The following is a 16,955-nucleotide window of genomic DNA, read 5'->3' as shown; positions in this document are numbered from 1 at the left end:
CACATTTTTCTCCATATCTTCAGTGTTTATGGTCCGATTTTCAAAATTTTTTCAGTTATAGATATCAAAATTAAATTTCCCGTCGTTTAAAGATACAACCATGAAGGCCAGACTGCCTTTTTTTTTGCAGGTTTTAGGCTATTTTTTATATTTTTCACATTTTTCTCCATATCTTCAGTGTTTATGGTCCGATTTTCAAAATTTTTTCAGTTATAGATATCAAAATTAAATTTCCCGTCTTTTAAAGAAAACAACTATGACGGCCAGACTGCCTTTTAAGCAGGTTTTAGGCAGAGATGGGAAAAAAACAGGTTTTTTTAAAAAAGATCAAACCAGTGTGGTTTATTTGGTTTAAACCGGTTTTTATTGGTTTTTATTAATAAAAACCAGGTTTATTTGGTTTTTTAAATAATTTTTTTGGTTTTTTTTAATAATATCCAAATTAAAGTATTCTAATTTAGTATAAAGGGGTAGTTTCACGAAATGCATTTGAACTTAATTTAGTGAACCGCATATTTTATCCTGGTTAAATGGGTAAACTACATTTATATGGCATACCTATATTTGAAAAAATTTCAATTTTCTACCACATAGTTTTTGAAATATCAAGACTTGAAAATCGTCTTTTTAAATTGCATATATCACAAAAAGACAATTTTCAGGTCTTGATATTTTAAAAACTACGTGGTAGAAAATTGAATTTATTTCAAATATATGCTATTTAAATGTAGTTTACCCCATTAACTAAGAAAAAATATGCGGTTCACTAAATTAAGTTCAAATGCATTTCGTGAAACTACCCCTTTAGTATAAAGATTTAAACTATTAAAAGAATTTTGAATTAGGTATTTATGTTTTTGACTGTATTTTTTACATTATAAAAAGACTAGCGGCTAGGCCCCTAAAGGCCTCTAGGGGCACTTGAGGAGGAGAGAGTCGAATTTAATAATTGAATTTTTTATTTTATATTTTGTAAGAAAAAGTAAAAAAAAAATTTTTTTTGGGGGGGGGCGAACATTTTTTTTGGGGGGGGGGTTGCCCCCCCCCCTAATTTTTAAATTTAGTTAAAAAAATTAAAAAAAAAAATTTTTCGGAGGGGGGGTTGGGGGTGTCCCACCCCCAAAGAAAATAGTTATAAACCTTCCCGGGACCTATGAGAAGCTACCCTGTTAAGGAGAACCCAATCGGTTCAGCGGTTAGCGAGATCCTTTGGTACAAACATACAAACACACATACAAACATCCTGTTACTTTATTATAAGGATATAACTGGAAAGATAGGCCTTTGTATTAAAAAAAACATTTAAACCATCCCACCTTGGTTTTTTTTGTTTTTTTTAGCCTTTTTTTTTGGTTTAAACCACTTGATTAAAACCACGTGGTTTTTATTTTGCCATCCCTGGTTTTAGGCTATTTTTATATATTTTACACTTTTCTTCATATCTTCAGTGTATATGGTCCGATTTTCCAAATTTTTTAAGTTAAGGATTTAAAAATTAAATTTTTTTTTCGTTTTAAGAAAACAACCATGCGGCCAGACTGCCTTTTATCAGGTTTTTGGCTATTTTTATATGTTTTACATATTTCCCCATATCTTTGTTTATTTTGATCCAATTTTCAAACTTTTATGGGATATCAGTATCAAAATAATTTTTCCCATTGTTATGAGCATCTTTAATATAATTTACTTTGACCATCGTCATCATACAAAATAAAACAAGGTTTCATGTTTATTTTATCCAATAAATCTATTCTTGATTTTAGTAAAAACCTTTTAAATATACTTGTACGTATTCCCATCTACGATTTTTTGTGCTTCGCTACTTATGGATGTTGTCATCCTTGTTTTCTTATTAATTATCATTAATCTATATAATATTTTGTCTGCTCTATCTCTAGATTATAGATTATATCATTCAACAACAAGTCTCTATCGTGTTTTGTTTGTTGGAATGTCCTAAAAAATAAGGGGGTGGGGGGGGGGGGTTAATGCAACCATCTTGTAATCAGTAAGCAAATGGCACTTAGAATCGAACAAAAAGTTGGTAAAGTAACGGTTGGCGGCTCAGCCGTTTAGCCGTTTTTTTGCCTATTTTTAGGGTAAATCCAACATCAACTTTTTAAAACATATTTTTGGTTTAATTCATGTTAAATTATAGCAATAACCATTTTTAAAACTTCTAGTACCAACAGCTACTGTCTAGAACCGTTTGATAGCGTTTTGGAGTGGCAAAGTGTATTATGTGTAGATAGGTTTCGTGACTAATTTGCGTTATAGATTGGCAAAACGGCTGAGCCGCCAACTGATAGCCGTTACTTTTCCAACTTTTTGTTCGATTTAGGGAAAATAGACCTACCAAGGATTACTCATGCAAAATTTCATATGGAAATTCGAATTCTAAGTGCCATTTGCCCACTGATTACGAGATGGTTGCACTAAACCCCCTCCCCCCTTATTCTTAGCATGCCAAAACCTAAAAGGTTTTTAGAACCTACAAAAATACCTACATATTCTTATCTTATCTTAAATTGAAATGTCCAAGTAAAAGTCAGAAAAGTTGTGTTAGAACTTATTGTGCAACGTTAATGTTATAACATTAACCATAACATTAATCTACTTTCATTATAGGTTATCGAGGTGGTGGGGGTAATCAATGGCGTGGAGGGGGAGGTGGAGGCCCCTGGAACCGAGGTGGCGGTGGGGACTATAACAGGGGCGGACGCGGCGGTGGTAATTTCGGAAGGGGCGGCCCTCGTGGCGGGGGCCCCGGCGGGGGTTATGGAAATAATTGGAGGAATAATTGGGGGGGAGGTCAAGAAGACGACTTTGACGGTAAGTGTGTTTGTGTGTGTGTCCATGTTCGTGTTTTCAATAAATATTTACAATTAGGTATAGGTATATTAATTCATTGTATCGATAAAGGTTGGACCGGATACATATTTGGCCGGTTATCCGGCTGATTCATAATACCGGATACCTATTGAAGTATTAAAAAATGTTAAAACTTTAAAAACATCTAAATGTCCGTCTATACGTCTGTAAGTCCGTTTATCTGAAATATTAATAAGTGTTATTTAATACACATATAAGTACCAAGAATTTAAGAAATATCGATAAATACATACTAAGCTAAACAATAAAATGTTAACAAATTTTAGATGATTTTTAACCAACATTTATGTTTTATTTCCCGTTTATTTTTTAGGTTCCTGTTATGATGAAATGGGAGGAAACGGTGGAATGAGGGGTGGTATGATGGGGGGTCGAGGCATGATGGCGGGAGGAGGTGGCGGCGGAAACTGGCAACAAGGAGGCGGAGATGGGGGTATGATGGGAGGTAGTGCGGGTATGATGGGCGGTAATGCGGGTATGATGGGAGGAGGGGATCAAAATCAGCAATGGTATTCAGGCAATTATCAAGGTAAAAACTTTTATCTTGTTTTTAATTTTGAAACAAATAAAAAAATTTTCCAGGGATTAGGGAATGCTTCTTACCCCCTTCCCTTCAGTTACATAAAAAACAAGTTTTACGCCAACAAAATATTTAATTTTGGTAATTTCAAATTGAATTAATTGGCTGAATAGCAGCCCCTGAAATTTTCAAAGTTTTTGTGCATTTTTTATTTTCACTTATTTAGGAAATGGACAGGGCGGAAATTACGACCACTATGGCGGTGGTGGTGCTGATTATTCCAACAACCAACAGCCGGCCCAACTTCAACAGCCGTTCCGGAGATATGACAGTGGCAGCAACAATTCTTATGGGGGTAATAATCAACAGGATCAATATGGAGCTAATAATGAGGGACAACATGATGAGCAACAGAAATGGAATCAGGAATGATTTAATAATTTTTTTAGATGTTGGATTTAATAACTTTCTTTTCTTAAAAAGCTATAAAAACCTACCCATGATCAATGTTGCATTTGACCAGTGAAAAGAACAAACAAGTTTAAGGGAATGCTATTCTAACAAACAAGTCTAAAATTTCCTCACAACCTTCTTACCTTCTCACAATTTCAAATGAATTAATTGGCTGAATAGCAGCCCCTGCATTTGACAATCTACCTTTTTTTATGATTTAATTTAGTCTGGCAAAAAAAGTTTAACTCTCAAAATGTAAATTAAAAAATTATTTTATCAAGCAGCAGTCAAACCAAATGCAGCCGCGACTCAATCCTGCACCACCCGTTGACAAAGATTCACAGGAAGCAGGACCGCAGCCGCCCAAACCGCCGGAACCGCCAGCTGATAACAGGACATCCCAAGATCAAGGTATAAACTTAACCAAAATAGATTGAAGTAATTTTTTTAAAATAAACAAAAAAAACTGCGTAATAGTTTTTCGTTCATTCAGGGGTGTGTATTTTCCAACCTAAGGGGGGAGGGGGGGGGGGGGAGTTTGTACGCTTAAAGTAAATGAAAATTCAGTATCAAATTTTACCCTGACATTTTGGGCTTGTTTTTATAGTTATCAACCTAATTCTTTTTGTAAATCTCATATGATTGGATCTACCTGTAAAACTTTGAAAATTGAATTTTGGGACTTAGGGGCTTAGGGGCTAGTGGGGCAAATAACCCATCCAAACACTAAAATTTTAAGTACTGAACTTATTTTTAAAGATATCGAGTTGATTTTTTTATTGGAAACTATTTTCACATAACTGAAATAAGTAGTAACTACAGATTTTATTTACGCACTATCCTTCTAGGGGCTTTTGGGGTAAAACAACCCCCCCAAATACAAGATTTATAAGTTTTGAGGTTACAAGCCCCTAGAAGTAAAGTGCAAAAATGTAATATAAGGTGGCTAATCAACTCAATTATGTAACAAAAGATTCCATTTAAAAAATCATCTCGATATCTTAAAAACTTAAAATTTTAGTGTTTGGGGGGTCTATTGCACCCCTAGCTCCTAGAAGGAAAGTCCCAAAATTGAATTTTCAAAGTTTTACAGGTAGATCCAATCATATATGAGAGTTTACAAAAAGAATTAGGTTGATAACTATTAATACAAGCTCAAAATGCCAGGGCAAAACTTTATACTGAATTTTCATTTCCAATAACTGTACAAACTTCCCCCCCCCCCCCCCCCCACTTGAATTTCTTTCTTCCTACCCCTCACTATTTCTTTAGTAAAAATTCGAATTTTTAACATCCATGTAAAAATATTCACCCCTTTTATATTCATAAAAACTTAGAACATCCAACTAAACTCAAGACTGATGAGGGTGCAATGTCCACCGAAATATATTTCAATAAATAGCTGGGAAGTATCAAAGACTTTTTCACTTAGTGAATTTATCATATTAGAAATCAAACATAATGCAATCTATAATACAAAGTAGCTTGATGTCTGTCCGTCTGTCTGTCTGTCCCTTAAGATCTCGGTAACCACTGAACCGATCGGATTCTACTCTTCAGGGAATATACCTACTGGTCCTCTGGTGGTTTTAAGCTATTTTCTTGGGGGTTGGGACACCCCAACCCCCCCAAAAATAAAAAAAATCCCCACTTCCAAAATTTTTTTCTTAATTTTTTTAAAACAAAAACCAGTAATTGGGGTGGGGGAACCCCACTGCAACATGGGGCGAAGCCCCCATGAATCCCCCCCCCCCAAAAAAAACCAAAATATATTTTTTTTAATTTTTATTTTTGTGTAGGTATGCGAACAACCTAGGTCTAATTTTTATGAATTGAAATTTTTGTGTATACGGCAAACAACCTGGGTTTAATTTGTACAAATTAAAATTTTTGTGCATAAACTGCACAACCTGGGTTTAATTTTACCACAGAGTAATTAAACAAAGAATAATTTTTTGAATATTTCTATTAAGGAGGGTTGACTTCCCAAAACTATATAGGGCAAAGCCCCTAGAGGCTAGGGGCGAAGCCGCTAGTCTATAGTATAAAGTATAACGATGTCTATTTATCTGAAGCTTAAGATCTCGGTAACCAATGAACCGATTGGGCTCGACTCTTCAGGGAATATACCTACTCAACTGGTCCTGTAATGGTTTTAAGCTCTTTTCTTTTAAAAAATCCCCCTCCCCCCCCCCCCAAAAAAAAAATTCTTACTTTTTCTTTTTAAATCTAAATATGAAAAATTAGGATGATCAAGACTCTTGGAGCACAGCCCCTAGAGGTTAGGGGCAAAGCCACTAGTTATATTTAAAGCAACTTTGATCCCTTTTAGAAATTGAAGAAATAACACCATCAGAAAAATCTTCAAAGAAAAGCAGAAGTAGAAGCAGGTAAAACAAATCTCTTTTTTTAAGAAGATTAGCGGCCACGTCCCAAGAGGCCCCTAGCGGAACGTAAAATGTTTTCTTAGAAATCTATGTTAAGTTCAGCTGTTTACCCAAAAATGTTTAAAAGCTCGCTAGGCGTGACTAGTTTTGCAGAACATGATTTTTTGACGATTTCTCTTGGGAGGGTGGTGGTGCCTTCCGCCAAAATAGTTTAAAACCTGCCCAAGACCTATGTGAAGCTGCACTGGTAAGGAGATCCGTGTCAGTTCTGCAGTTACAAAACAGACAGACAGACATAGACATGTTATTTTTTATATAAGGATTATTCTGTACAAAATAAAAATATTACCTAAATAAAATAACTCAATAATACAATCTACGCACAATAATCCTAGCTAAATATATAGCTGCCGAGTAAATCACATAGGTGGGACAGAACGAGAGAAAAAGTGATTTATAGAGTATCTTCACTTCTTAAAATAATTCTAATCTTAGATCTCGAGACAGGAGACGTAGAAGGTCAAGGTCTAAATCACACAGCAGACGAAGATCTAGATCAAATAGGTAATTATATAACAATATTAAATGCGTAGCAACTAATTTATGATTTTAAAAAAGGGTTCTTTATATTTGAATTATGTAGTTAGTATTATAACCTTTTTAAAGCGAAGCTTTTATTTAACTTAACATTTTTAGTGTAATATAGGTAATAATCCTATTCTTCTGATTTGTGTAATAATGATCCTTAGGACTGCTAGTTACAGTATTATAAGCGATGCATCTCTTCAATCAAAATGTAAAAATGAAAAGTATGTCCTTCTATTGTATCATTTATTTACACAATTTTATAACAATTGCACAATTTTGTCTACAAATTATGTACTGGATATTAAGTTCTGACACTATGCAAGAGTTATTGTTCGTTTGTCCTTTAATCTGATGTTTTCATCCTTGTCTTAAGTTATATTTTTTATTAATGTTGATAATTCTTGCTAATGTTTTAGGAGGCGAGGAGGTCGAAATACTGGTAGTCGTAGTCGCAGTCGCAGCAGAGACAGACGCTCACGCAGTCGTAGCAGGGATAGCAGAAGACGGAGGAGGTCAAGATCTAGATCTAGATCAAGAAGTAATAGAAGGTATGAAATAAGAAATATCTATAATACAAAGTAGAACGATGTCTGTCTGTTTGTTTGTCTGTGTGTCTGTTTGTTTGTTTGTAGCGAAGGATCTCGCTAACCGCTGAACCGATCGGGTTCTCCTTTACAGGGTAGCTTCTCATAGGTCCCGGGAAGATTTCTAACTATTTTCTTTGGGGTTGGGACACCCCCAACCCCACCAAAAAATAAAAAATACCCCCCCCCCCCCAAAAAAAATAAAATAATTTTTCTTTTCTTTTTAAAACTAAAATTTAAATAGTGGGGTCGACTAAAGGCTAGGGGCGAAGCCGCTAGTCCTTATACTAAAGTAACAGGATGTTTGTCTGTCTGTGTGTCTGTCTGTACCGAAGGATCTCGCTAACCTCTGAACCGATCGGGTTCTCCTTAACAGGGTAGCTTCTCATAAGTCCCGGGAAGGTTTATAACTATTTTGGGGGAGGGTACCACCACCCTCCCAAGAGAAATGACAAAAAAATCAAAAAAAAATTAAATTTAGGGGAGACTTCAACGTCAAATAAGGTGGTATCGTACATAAAAAATTAACTTTAACAAACAACAACATTTAAAGTGCCACTAGAGGCCTCTAGGGGCGTAGCCGCTAGTAATATATAAAGTAGTAAAAAAGATTTGTCTTAATGTTAAGATTTCAATACCTACTGATCCGATTGAGTTCTCCATTTGAGGAAGCTTGACATTTGGCTGGGTTGTTTTTGGGTAGGGTTGGGCCGGATATCCGGTGTGGCCGGATATCCTGCCATTTTCAATATCCGGCCGGATACCGGATATTGAAACTATCCGGCCGGATATCCGGCAATATAATCTTTTATATTTTACAACAAAAATCTCTGTTTTTTTAAATCTTAAATAGCTGTAATTTTCTTATTATTGAAGATAGAAGAACAATTTTTTCTGAATATTTTTATCTTTATGTAAATTTTATATTAGAAATCTCAAAACATAAATTTTGGCGGTGGCAGCAGTACTATGCAGCTGCCAGCCGCAACCCGACGGTTTGCAGGTAAACGGCAACGGATTTTATGAAATTGTCATGAAGATATATAAAAAAGCCTAAGTTTAAAATTTGAAATCTTCAAGTAAAAATTTGCGGTCACAGGAACCGTTTAAAGATTTCTGGAGACCTGGAGGGTCAGGACTTGCAGGATTATACCTGGAACCTGAAATCAACTTGAACACCTATATTACATATGAGGATGTACGACTATAGGATATTTTAGTATTAGATAACATGAAATGCTTTGTTTAAGTAAAAAATATTGGATCTACTGCAGTTCACGGTAAAATATTGCTGGTAACGAATATTGCTAAAAATCTATGAATTTGAAAGGCTGCTAGCTGCCAAACGGCTGAACGTACAGATCATACCCGCACACCATTGTAAGCGGTATTAGAAGGCCTGCAAATAATCTGGAATAGCCAAGATCCAATGATGCACAGGGAAAGCTTCACGGAAGAAAAAACGCATAAAATAGGCCTTTTTCGCTCATTTCTCTGCACTGCGAGATAATTATGCATTATTGATTTATGGCTATTCCAGATTATTTGTAGGACTTCTTATGCCGCTTAAAACTGTGTGCGGGCATGATGTGAACGTTCAGCCGTTTGGCAGCTAGCAGCCTTTAAAATTCATAGATTTTTGGCAATATTCGTTACCAGCAATATTTTACCGTGAACTGCAGTAGATCCAAAATATTTTTACATTTTACCTGAATGACCTTACCAGATTTGCTGGCATCCTGTGCCCGCCAGGAAGGAGGTATTAAAAAAATTTCAACTCTCAGTTATGTGTCATACCCATATTTCGAAAGTCACTTAGTTATAGCCCTCTACCTTTTATACACAGAAAATGGGATAGAAAAAAACAGAGGGGGGGGGGGGCAGGCATTCAACGCCACATCCCCGCCCATCTTCCAACCGTTAGGGGTTGATATTACAGATTGAGGGAAGTAATAGTTCATTAGATTTATTTGCTAAGAAGAAAGATTTTAATACTTACTTAATTTTTAAGTTTTAATCTTAATTTTATCCTATTATACAAAGTAGTAAGCTTTTTTTGTCTGTAGCGAAGGATCTCGCTAACCGCTGAACTGATATGTTCTCCTTTAGAGTGAAGCTTCTTATAGGTCCCAGGGTGGTTTTAGGCTGTTTCATTTTTATAAAAAAGTCGTTGTAAGGTTTTAAATTATTTTTCTGCACTTTCATGTCCCTTCTAATATCCCTAGATACTAGGGACGCAGCCGCTAGTATAATATAAAACACTAGTTTATGAAGAAATTTTTTTTGCAGGTATAGTCCTCTTTGTGGCAACGACCCTTCAGGAGCGATTATTCGTATTTTCACAGTAGCTTTCCTCCTATTTCTAGCCCCTTGCGGGGGACTCTAACCTTGCGGGGTCAATTGCCTAACCCTGCGGGGCAATCACCTAACCAAATATAACCTAACCTAACCTAAAATAACCTATTAAAAGCAATTACAACGAATCGCCCCTTAAGGTGCGTTGCCACAAAAGGGACTATATCCTTTTTTGATACTTTAATATGTAGTAATTTGGCCGGTTATCCGGCCGGATATCCGGTAATTTGGCCGGATAACCGGATATTTGCCGGATATCCGGCGTTGGCCGGATATCCGGCCCAACCCTAGTTTAGTTATGCAAAATTCCAAACCAAGTGCATGTATTAAGATTAATATATTTTCGCCCTAAGTTGTTTTACCATATTACTTACATAGCCTACATACCAAAGAAGATGTCCTTAAATCATATCTGAAAATTTAATCCCCTCCAAACTATCGTTGTATATTAATTTTAAAACAAGGATGACAACATCCATAAGTAGCGAAGCACAAAAATTGTGGATGGGAATACGTAGAAGTAGATTTAAAGTGTATTTATTAAAATCAAGAATAGATTTGTTGGAGAAAATAAACACGAAACCTTGTTTTATTTTGTATGATGAAGACGGTTAAAGTAAATTACATACTAGATGCACATAACAATGGAAAAAATATGTTGAAACTGTTAATGCAAAAAAGTTTTAAAATTGGACCAAAAATACCAAAGATATGGGGAAATATGTCAAACATATAAAAATAGCCAAAAACCTGCTAAAAGTCAGTTTGGCCGCCATTGTTTCTTTTCTTAAAACGCCAGAAATTTAATTTTAATATCTTTAACTGAATTTTTAAGAAAATTGGACCATAAACACCAAAGATATGGGTAAAAATGTGAAAAATATGAAAAATAGCCCAAAACCTGCAAAAAGGCAGTCTGACTGTCATTGTTGTTTTCTTCAAACGACAGGAAACTTAATTTTGATATCTTTAACTGAAAAAATTTTGAAAATCGGACGATAAACACCAAAGATATGGGGAAAATGTGAAAAATATTAAAATAGCCAAAAACCTGCAAAAAGGCAGTCTGACCGTCATTGTTGTTTTCTTCAAATGACGGGAAATTTAATTTTGATATCTTCAACTGAAAATTTTTTGAAAATCGGACCATAAACACCAAAGATATGGGGAAAATTTGGAAAATATAAAAAATAGCCTAAAACCTGCTAAAAAGCAGTCTGATCGCCGTTGATGTTTTATAGTTAATTTTGCTCCTTAATGATGGGAATGTTGTCAAAAAATTTCAGCTCTCTATCTTTTATAGGAGCCGAGAAAATCACGTTTCCCCCGTTTCCCTCAATTCATTAATTACGGACGGACAGACAGACGGACGGACGGACATTGTGAATTATAGAGTAGCTTCGCTACTAAAAACTGTCAATTTATTTCAGACGACGTGATAGATCAAGATCCAGTGGGGGCAAAAAACGCTCTCTTGACAGGTTAAACGAATTTTAGCACCTCTGCAGTGATTGATGTTGTTTGTGTATCTGTCCTTCTTTCTGCTCTCTATTCGGTTCTCTTTTTTTTCCTCGCTTTTTTTTCTCTCTCTTTCTCTATTTTTCTCTTTCTTTTTCTTTCTCTCTCTTTTACTCTCTCTTTTTTTTCTCTTTCTTTCCTTCTCTCTTTTTCTCTCTTTCTCCCTCCCTTTCTCTCTTTCCTCTTTTTTTCTCTCCTTCTCTCTCACTCTTTCTTTCTCTTTAACTTTCTCTCTTTCTTCTATCTCTCTCTTTCTCTGTCTATCTCTCTGTCTCTCTCTCTCATTTCTCTATCCTACTATCTTTTTATCACTATAATCAATCTATCCCTTTTTACTTTCTCTCTCTTTCTCTCTCACTTTCGCTTTCTCTATCTCTCTCTCGCTTTCTCTATCTCTCTCTCACGCTACTTTTATTTAGCCGTAATCGTCCTTGTTTTTGTTTAGGAGTAATGAGAACATGGGGCAGGATGGTGGTGGTGTTTATGAGGGTACAAACACTGTTATGATCAGAGGCTTACCTGTCTATATTCTGGAACAAGATGTAAGTATATCATCCTTATAATAAAGTAACAGGATGTATGAATGTCTTTACCAAAGGATCTCGCTAACCGCTCGCGGCTCAACCGATATGGTTTACTTTACGGGTAGCTCATCAAATGTCTTGGGAATGTTTTCAACTATTTGGGGGGGAGAGGGGGGAGTACCATTACCCTCCCAAGAAAAATCGCAAAAAAAACATACCTGACAAACCGCAAAATATATTTTGGTAAACAAATGTTCTAAACATTTATTAAAAAGAAAACCTAAAGGCCTCTAGGAGCGTAGCTGCTTGTAATAAATAGCTCAATCACGGCTTTTCAATGACTTGGCCATGTTAGTAGGTATTTATCTTTTGTTTTTGACACCTTAAACTCAACAAAGCATTTAACGTTTTTAAGACATTGTAGGTAGTTTTTATGAGGTTGTAAGAATGAATTGTTTTATTAAAATGAACGGGTTTATTAAAAAATAGGTTAAGTCTACTAAGGTATAAATGGTATTTGATTCTTATTGTTTTTATTTAAGGTGATTGACAATATTCTGACGCATGGTCTCGAACCTAAGGAGGTTCGTCTGATCAGGAAAAAAGATACCGGTAAGTACCTTTTTTTGGGTCAAGACAAGTCCCTTCCGATATGTGAAAATCTCAACCCTTAAAAAATTAAACTAAGCAGTGACCTCGTGTTTTAATTATCCATTGGCGTTTTGGTCATGTTGTTGTTTTACTTTCATAGATTTTTTAAAACTTAAATTAATATCTTTTTAATGAAATACCTATGATAAATCTCTATGAATTTAAAACAATTTGATAACGTGTACGAAAAAAAATACAGTCAGTTAAGATTTTTTTAGTTTTGAGGTTTAATGTGCACTAAAAAATAATACCTAATGTTTAAAATTCCTAATTTCGACGTGTTGGAAATTTATCTTTCGAGTCTAAAATTTTGCAATGTAAGCTATAGTAGTATTTGTACATTACAACAGAAAGTTTTTTTTATAGGTAAATAAAACCTTACGTTGAACTATGCTAAACTCTGAGTAAAAAACTGACATGTAAAATACCAATTTAACTACCCTTTAAATGACACTAGTCAACATTTGATTCTATGATATATAAAAATTTCTGTTGTACTGTATAAATACTACTGACTTCAAGTTATTGGTGAATAGAGCAGTAAACTGAAGGAATAACAATTGAGTTCATTTAATTTTAAATTATTAAATAAAAGGCTACCTATTGCTTAAGATCGTGGAATTCATTTAAAGATACTTAAAGACTTTAATGCATTTTTGGTAATCCGTGTATTTTTACATCATTATTTCTCCCCAAAAAAATCTTTCAATTTATTGCTATTATTTGACCAAAGAGGTAAGTTTAGTATTTAAAAATGCTATCAAAAAGGTCACTGCTTAAAATAAAAATTAGTCATATGATACAACTTTACATAAAAAAAAGTCAAAAAGGTAAATTAAGTGCCTTTAGTGGGTCTCCACTTATATATATGATCCAGGGTCAATTGTATTACGTTTAAAAAAAAAAATATATATTCCAGTACAGCGGTTACAGCTTTTATATCATATTAATCTAAGCTCTACGGAGTATCAACGAAATATGAATTCTACGCGCCATTTAAATATTGATTCTACGCGACGCTAGTTGTGAATTCTATGCACAATGCAAATATTGACTCTACGCAATTCTAGCTAAATACATGTGACTTTGAAATAACTTTCTATCTATCCCTGCCTCCCTATCTATCTATTGTTATGAATGAAATTAATTTGGTTGTTGCTCCACAACTTAGGAGAATCCCGGGGCTTCGCATTTGTTGAATTCTCCAGCATTGACGAGGCCAGAGAGTGGATCGAGGCTGAACAGGTATACACAAACACACGTACGGCCATGATATCTAGATGTCTTTTTTGATGTCTACATCAGGTTCTTAAAGACTAAGACTATTTAATACAAATTACAGTTTTTAATTACAATTCTAAAGGACCTTTACTTATTTCAAAATTTGCAAAGTACAAATATACCATACATTACTTTTTACCATGCATTTTTTATTGGAAATTTGCAAAATTGTGTTTTAATAAAATCACCAGTTTCATGTAAGATTATATAGCATCCAAACCATGCTTATTTATTCAATCAAAACACATTGATTCTGCCCACCCACCTACTGAACACTAAGAAGAACCACTGAGCACAAATGCGCATACTCAAACATATGAGGTGATCTCTTCTGTTCTCTGATAAAGCAATGAAAAATAAGCGCAGGAATATAATTTGAGAAGGCTTGTCCACAGAATATTGATATTTGTACGGGTAAATAAAATCTTTTAACACTGCATAAAAATATTTCAATCTGATTCTACGTAGCTCTGAAACTGCGTGGAAATCGTGCTTGAATATTCTACGCAGTTCTGGCTATTTTATTTACGGCAATACTAGTATCCATATTTTGTCTGGACAATTTTTCGGGACCCGTGTCCTGGGCTGTTAATTGCAGGGATTTGAACTCGCTGTCCCGTGACAGGTTGGAAAATTGGGGCCCATTACTGTCTTGAAGGTTCAGGATTAGATAATATACCTAAAATCAGTTTTACTTTTAATAGATCATTTAGATAACAAGTTCAACAAAATGCGCGAAATTTTTGTACTCAATAAAATATAAAGATAAATAATGAAATTTTACTGAAGTTTACAACAGTAACGGTGTAACTATGAATAGATCTTTTAATTTGTAGGTACTAATAGAGCTGTTTAAAAATAAGGGTTAATGCAAATGTTTTAGGTATATTCTCTTTCGTGACAGCGCCTCTTAAGGGGCGTTTCGTCGTATTTTCACAGTAGCTTTTCCCCAATTTCTAGCCCCTGCGGGGATAATCACCTAATTTAATCTAAATAACCTTTCTAAAGTTACTGTGAAAATAAGACGAAACGCCCCATAAGAGTCGATGTCACGAAAGGGACTATGTCCAATGTTTTGTTTTCAAGTTATGCCTTTATTAAACAAGTTCTTAACATGGTCTTTACACCAAAAAAATCTTTAAATGTATTAGAATATTATTTATCTTTGATAAGGCACCATAAGGCAAATGACAAGCACTAACATGAACTGGAAAGGATAAAGGCAGTTGGTGGACCTCTGCTTGGTGATGATTGACTGACACTATGCTCCGTGTTTCAGGGCATGCTCCAGTTTGGCACCTGGAAGGTTACTATGCAATTCAGCCAGAGCCAGTCTGAGGACATTCGCAGGAATGGCTGTCCAGAATTTTTGTAATAAGATTTGTGTGCTTCTAAAAATCAAAATACCAAAAGCGTTATCTTGTGGGTATTTGATTTTGCAGGCGGCGAAATATGTAATTTTTTCGAAGGACCTTTTTATAACTATAAAAGTTTAAGTCTAAAATAGCTTTTCTTTTTCTAGAGTAACACACCCTCCCCCACTCTTTTTAAATTTACACCTACCGTCCATAAAATTAGGATTAAGTATCGTTCTCTACATCAGTGGGCCATCTCAATTTCAATACAGAATTTCATAATTGTAAATCTCTGTAGGGCCCAAAAAGTGTAAAAATTAATGAGCTTACATATTAAATGAAATAAAATTCTGACACCCATTATTTTCAACAGAGAACCGGCCAGAAATCTGCAAGACTGGTATTGCAAAAAGGTGAGATTCTGTTTTGGTCAAATTTATATGAAACTAGAATACCTAATGTGTGAGAGGGGAGATAATATAAATAAAATAAAGAGTTTTTCAATTTTATCCCTTCCTTGCTTGAAAAAAAACAGAAGGAAAAAAAAATTTGCAGCAGGGGAAAAAATTAATCTTGTGCAGAATATACACCCCTGTGAAGAGTAGAATCCGATTGGTTCAGTGGTTACCGAGATCTTAAGGGACGGACAGACGGATAGATATCATTCTACTTTGTATTGTATTATTTACTTTCTTTTAGTGTGACATCCAGAACTTTAAGAGGCGCGAAGCGTGCTTCAAATGTGGTGGTAGGAGGCCAGAACCGGAGGTGCCTGCGGCTCTACTAGAGGAGGAAGACGAGAGTAGTCCACATCCTTCTAAAAGTGAGTCCATAGATAGATAAATAAACATTGATAGATAGGCAAACAGACAGACACATGGATAGATAGACAAACAGACAGAAACATGGTAAAGATAGACAAACAGACAGACACATTGATAGATAGACAAACAGACAGACACATGGTAAAGATAGACAAACAGACAGAACATGGTAAAGATAGACAAACAGACATATTGATAGATAGATAAACAGACAGACACATGGATAGATAGACAAACAGACAGACACATGGATAGATAGACAAACAGACAGACACATTGATAGACAGACAGATGGACACATTGATAGACAGACAGATGAACATCTCGGGGCTAAAAATACTGGTTTTAATATAGCGGAAAGCTGTGTATAATACGATGCGATAAATAACTATTATTTTAGCCTTACTCTTTACCAACCTGGACCCGTTGACGGTGGAGGACACAGTTTGGGAATCTGCACAGAGTTTCAGCAGACAACCAATCAAAAATGTCACAATTCCAAGAGACAAACTTACTAATATGTCAAGGTAATGAGATGGACCATGCAAAAAGTTGTATCATTGGATATGTAAGCATTATAAATCAATCTGCCCATTTATTTATTTTTTTTGGGGGAGGGGGGGGAGGGAGGAGAGGGGTTTATTTATCCAGAACATTCCCTGGTCCAATACTAAACTTCCCTGAATTTTTTTTTTGAAGCTATCTGTCCAGGCGTTTACGAGTACTTAATCACAACTTATTACATTACAATATAGGAAAATTCATTGAAATGCAATATAAACGTGCGAGTTTTCCTAGGTGAACTTTTATTAATATTCTTAACCTTTTTTGAAAAAATAGAACTACTTGACCAAATATTTTTTTGCAATCCCAGTACAGACTTCGAAGTTAGAGTCGTGCAATCAAAGGGTTGATTATATCTCCCTTCTACAGACATGTAAAAATAGTACCTACCTTAACATTAGACAAATATTTTACACATTTGCAAACATAATTTGGCGGATTTTTTTATTTTTAACATTT

General features: G+C 35.0%; 3 protein-coding genes across 6 annotated transcripts in view; 1 reads left to right on the top strand and 2 right to left on the bottom strand.

The window, feature by feature from the left end:
• LOC145305908 (voltage-dependent anion-selective channel-like) overlaps window positions 1-16,955 on the bottom strand; it is a 326,720-nt gene that overhangs the window by 30,385 nt on the left and 279,380 nt on the right. The window lies entirely within an intron of this gene.
• Window positions 1-16,955, bottom strand: part of RpL15 (ribosomal protein L15) — a 227,898-nt gene that overhangs the window by 33,669 nt on the left and 177,274 nt on the right. Inside the window, exon 1 of one of the 3 annotated variants that reach the window (XM_080147779.1) lies at window positions 5,293-5,302. The exons of the other annotated variants lie outside the window; for them this stretch is intronic. The gene's annotated coding sequence lies outside the window, so the exon portion shown is untranslated. Of the gene's footprint in view, window positions 1-5,292; window positions 5,303-16,955 lie in introns of those variants that run through there. 3 annotated transcript variants of the gene reach the window in all.
• Window positions 1-16,955, top strand: part of LOC145305905 (RNA-binding protein 5-like) — a 34,352-nt gene that overhangs the window by 838 nt on the left and 16,559 nt on the right. Inside the window, exons 2-16 of the mRNA XM_080147770.1 lie at window positions 2,629-2,832; window positions 3,206-3,421; window positions 3,639-3,838; window positions 4,150-4,276; window positions 6,198-6,255; window positions 6,748-6,816; window positions 7,257-7,388; window positions 11,210-11,260; window positions 11,743-11,839; window positions 12,364-12,433; window positions 13,644-13,717; window positions 15,033-15,103; window positions 15,482-15,521; window positions 15,808-15,931; window positions 16,333-16,459. Coding sequence (XP_080003896.1) covers window positions 2,629-2,832; window positions 3,206-3,421; window positions 3,639-3,838; window positions 4,150-4,276; window positions 6,198-6,255; window positions 6,748-6,816; window positions 7,257-7,388; window positions 11,210-11,260; window positions 11,743-11,839; window positions 12,364-12,433; window positions 13,644-13,717; window positions 15,033-15,103; window positions 15,482-15,521; window positions 15,808-15,931; window positions 16,333-16,459 — 1,660 coding nt within the window. The remainder of the gene's footprint in view (window positions 1-2,628; window positions 2,833-3,205; window positions 3,422-3,638; window positions 3,839-4,149; window positions 4,277-6,197; window positions 6,256-6,747; window positions 6,817-7,256; window positions 7,389-11,209; window positions 11,261-11,742; window positions 11,840-12,363; window positions 12,434-13,643; window positions 13,718-15,032; window positions 15,104-15,481; window positions 15,522-15,807; window positions 15,932-16,332; window positions 16,460-16,955) is intronic.

The sequence above is a fragment of the Acartia tonsa genome, chromosome 14, assembly GCF_053477335.1.
Source record: "Acartia tonsa isolate MP-2025a chromosome 14, ASM5347733v1, whole genome shotgun sequence".
Taxonomy (NCBI): Eukaryota; Metazoa; Arthropoda; class Copepoda; order Calanoida; family Acartiidae; genus Acartia; species Acartia tonsa.
This window is presented reverse-complemented; position numbering and strand designations above follow the sequence as displayed.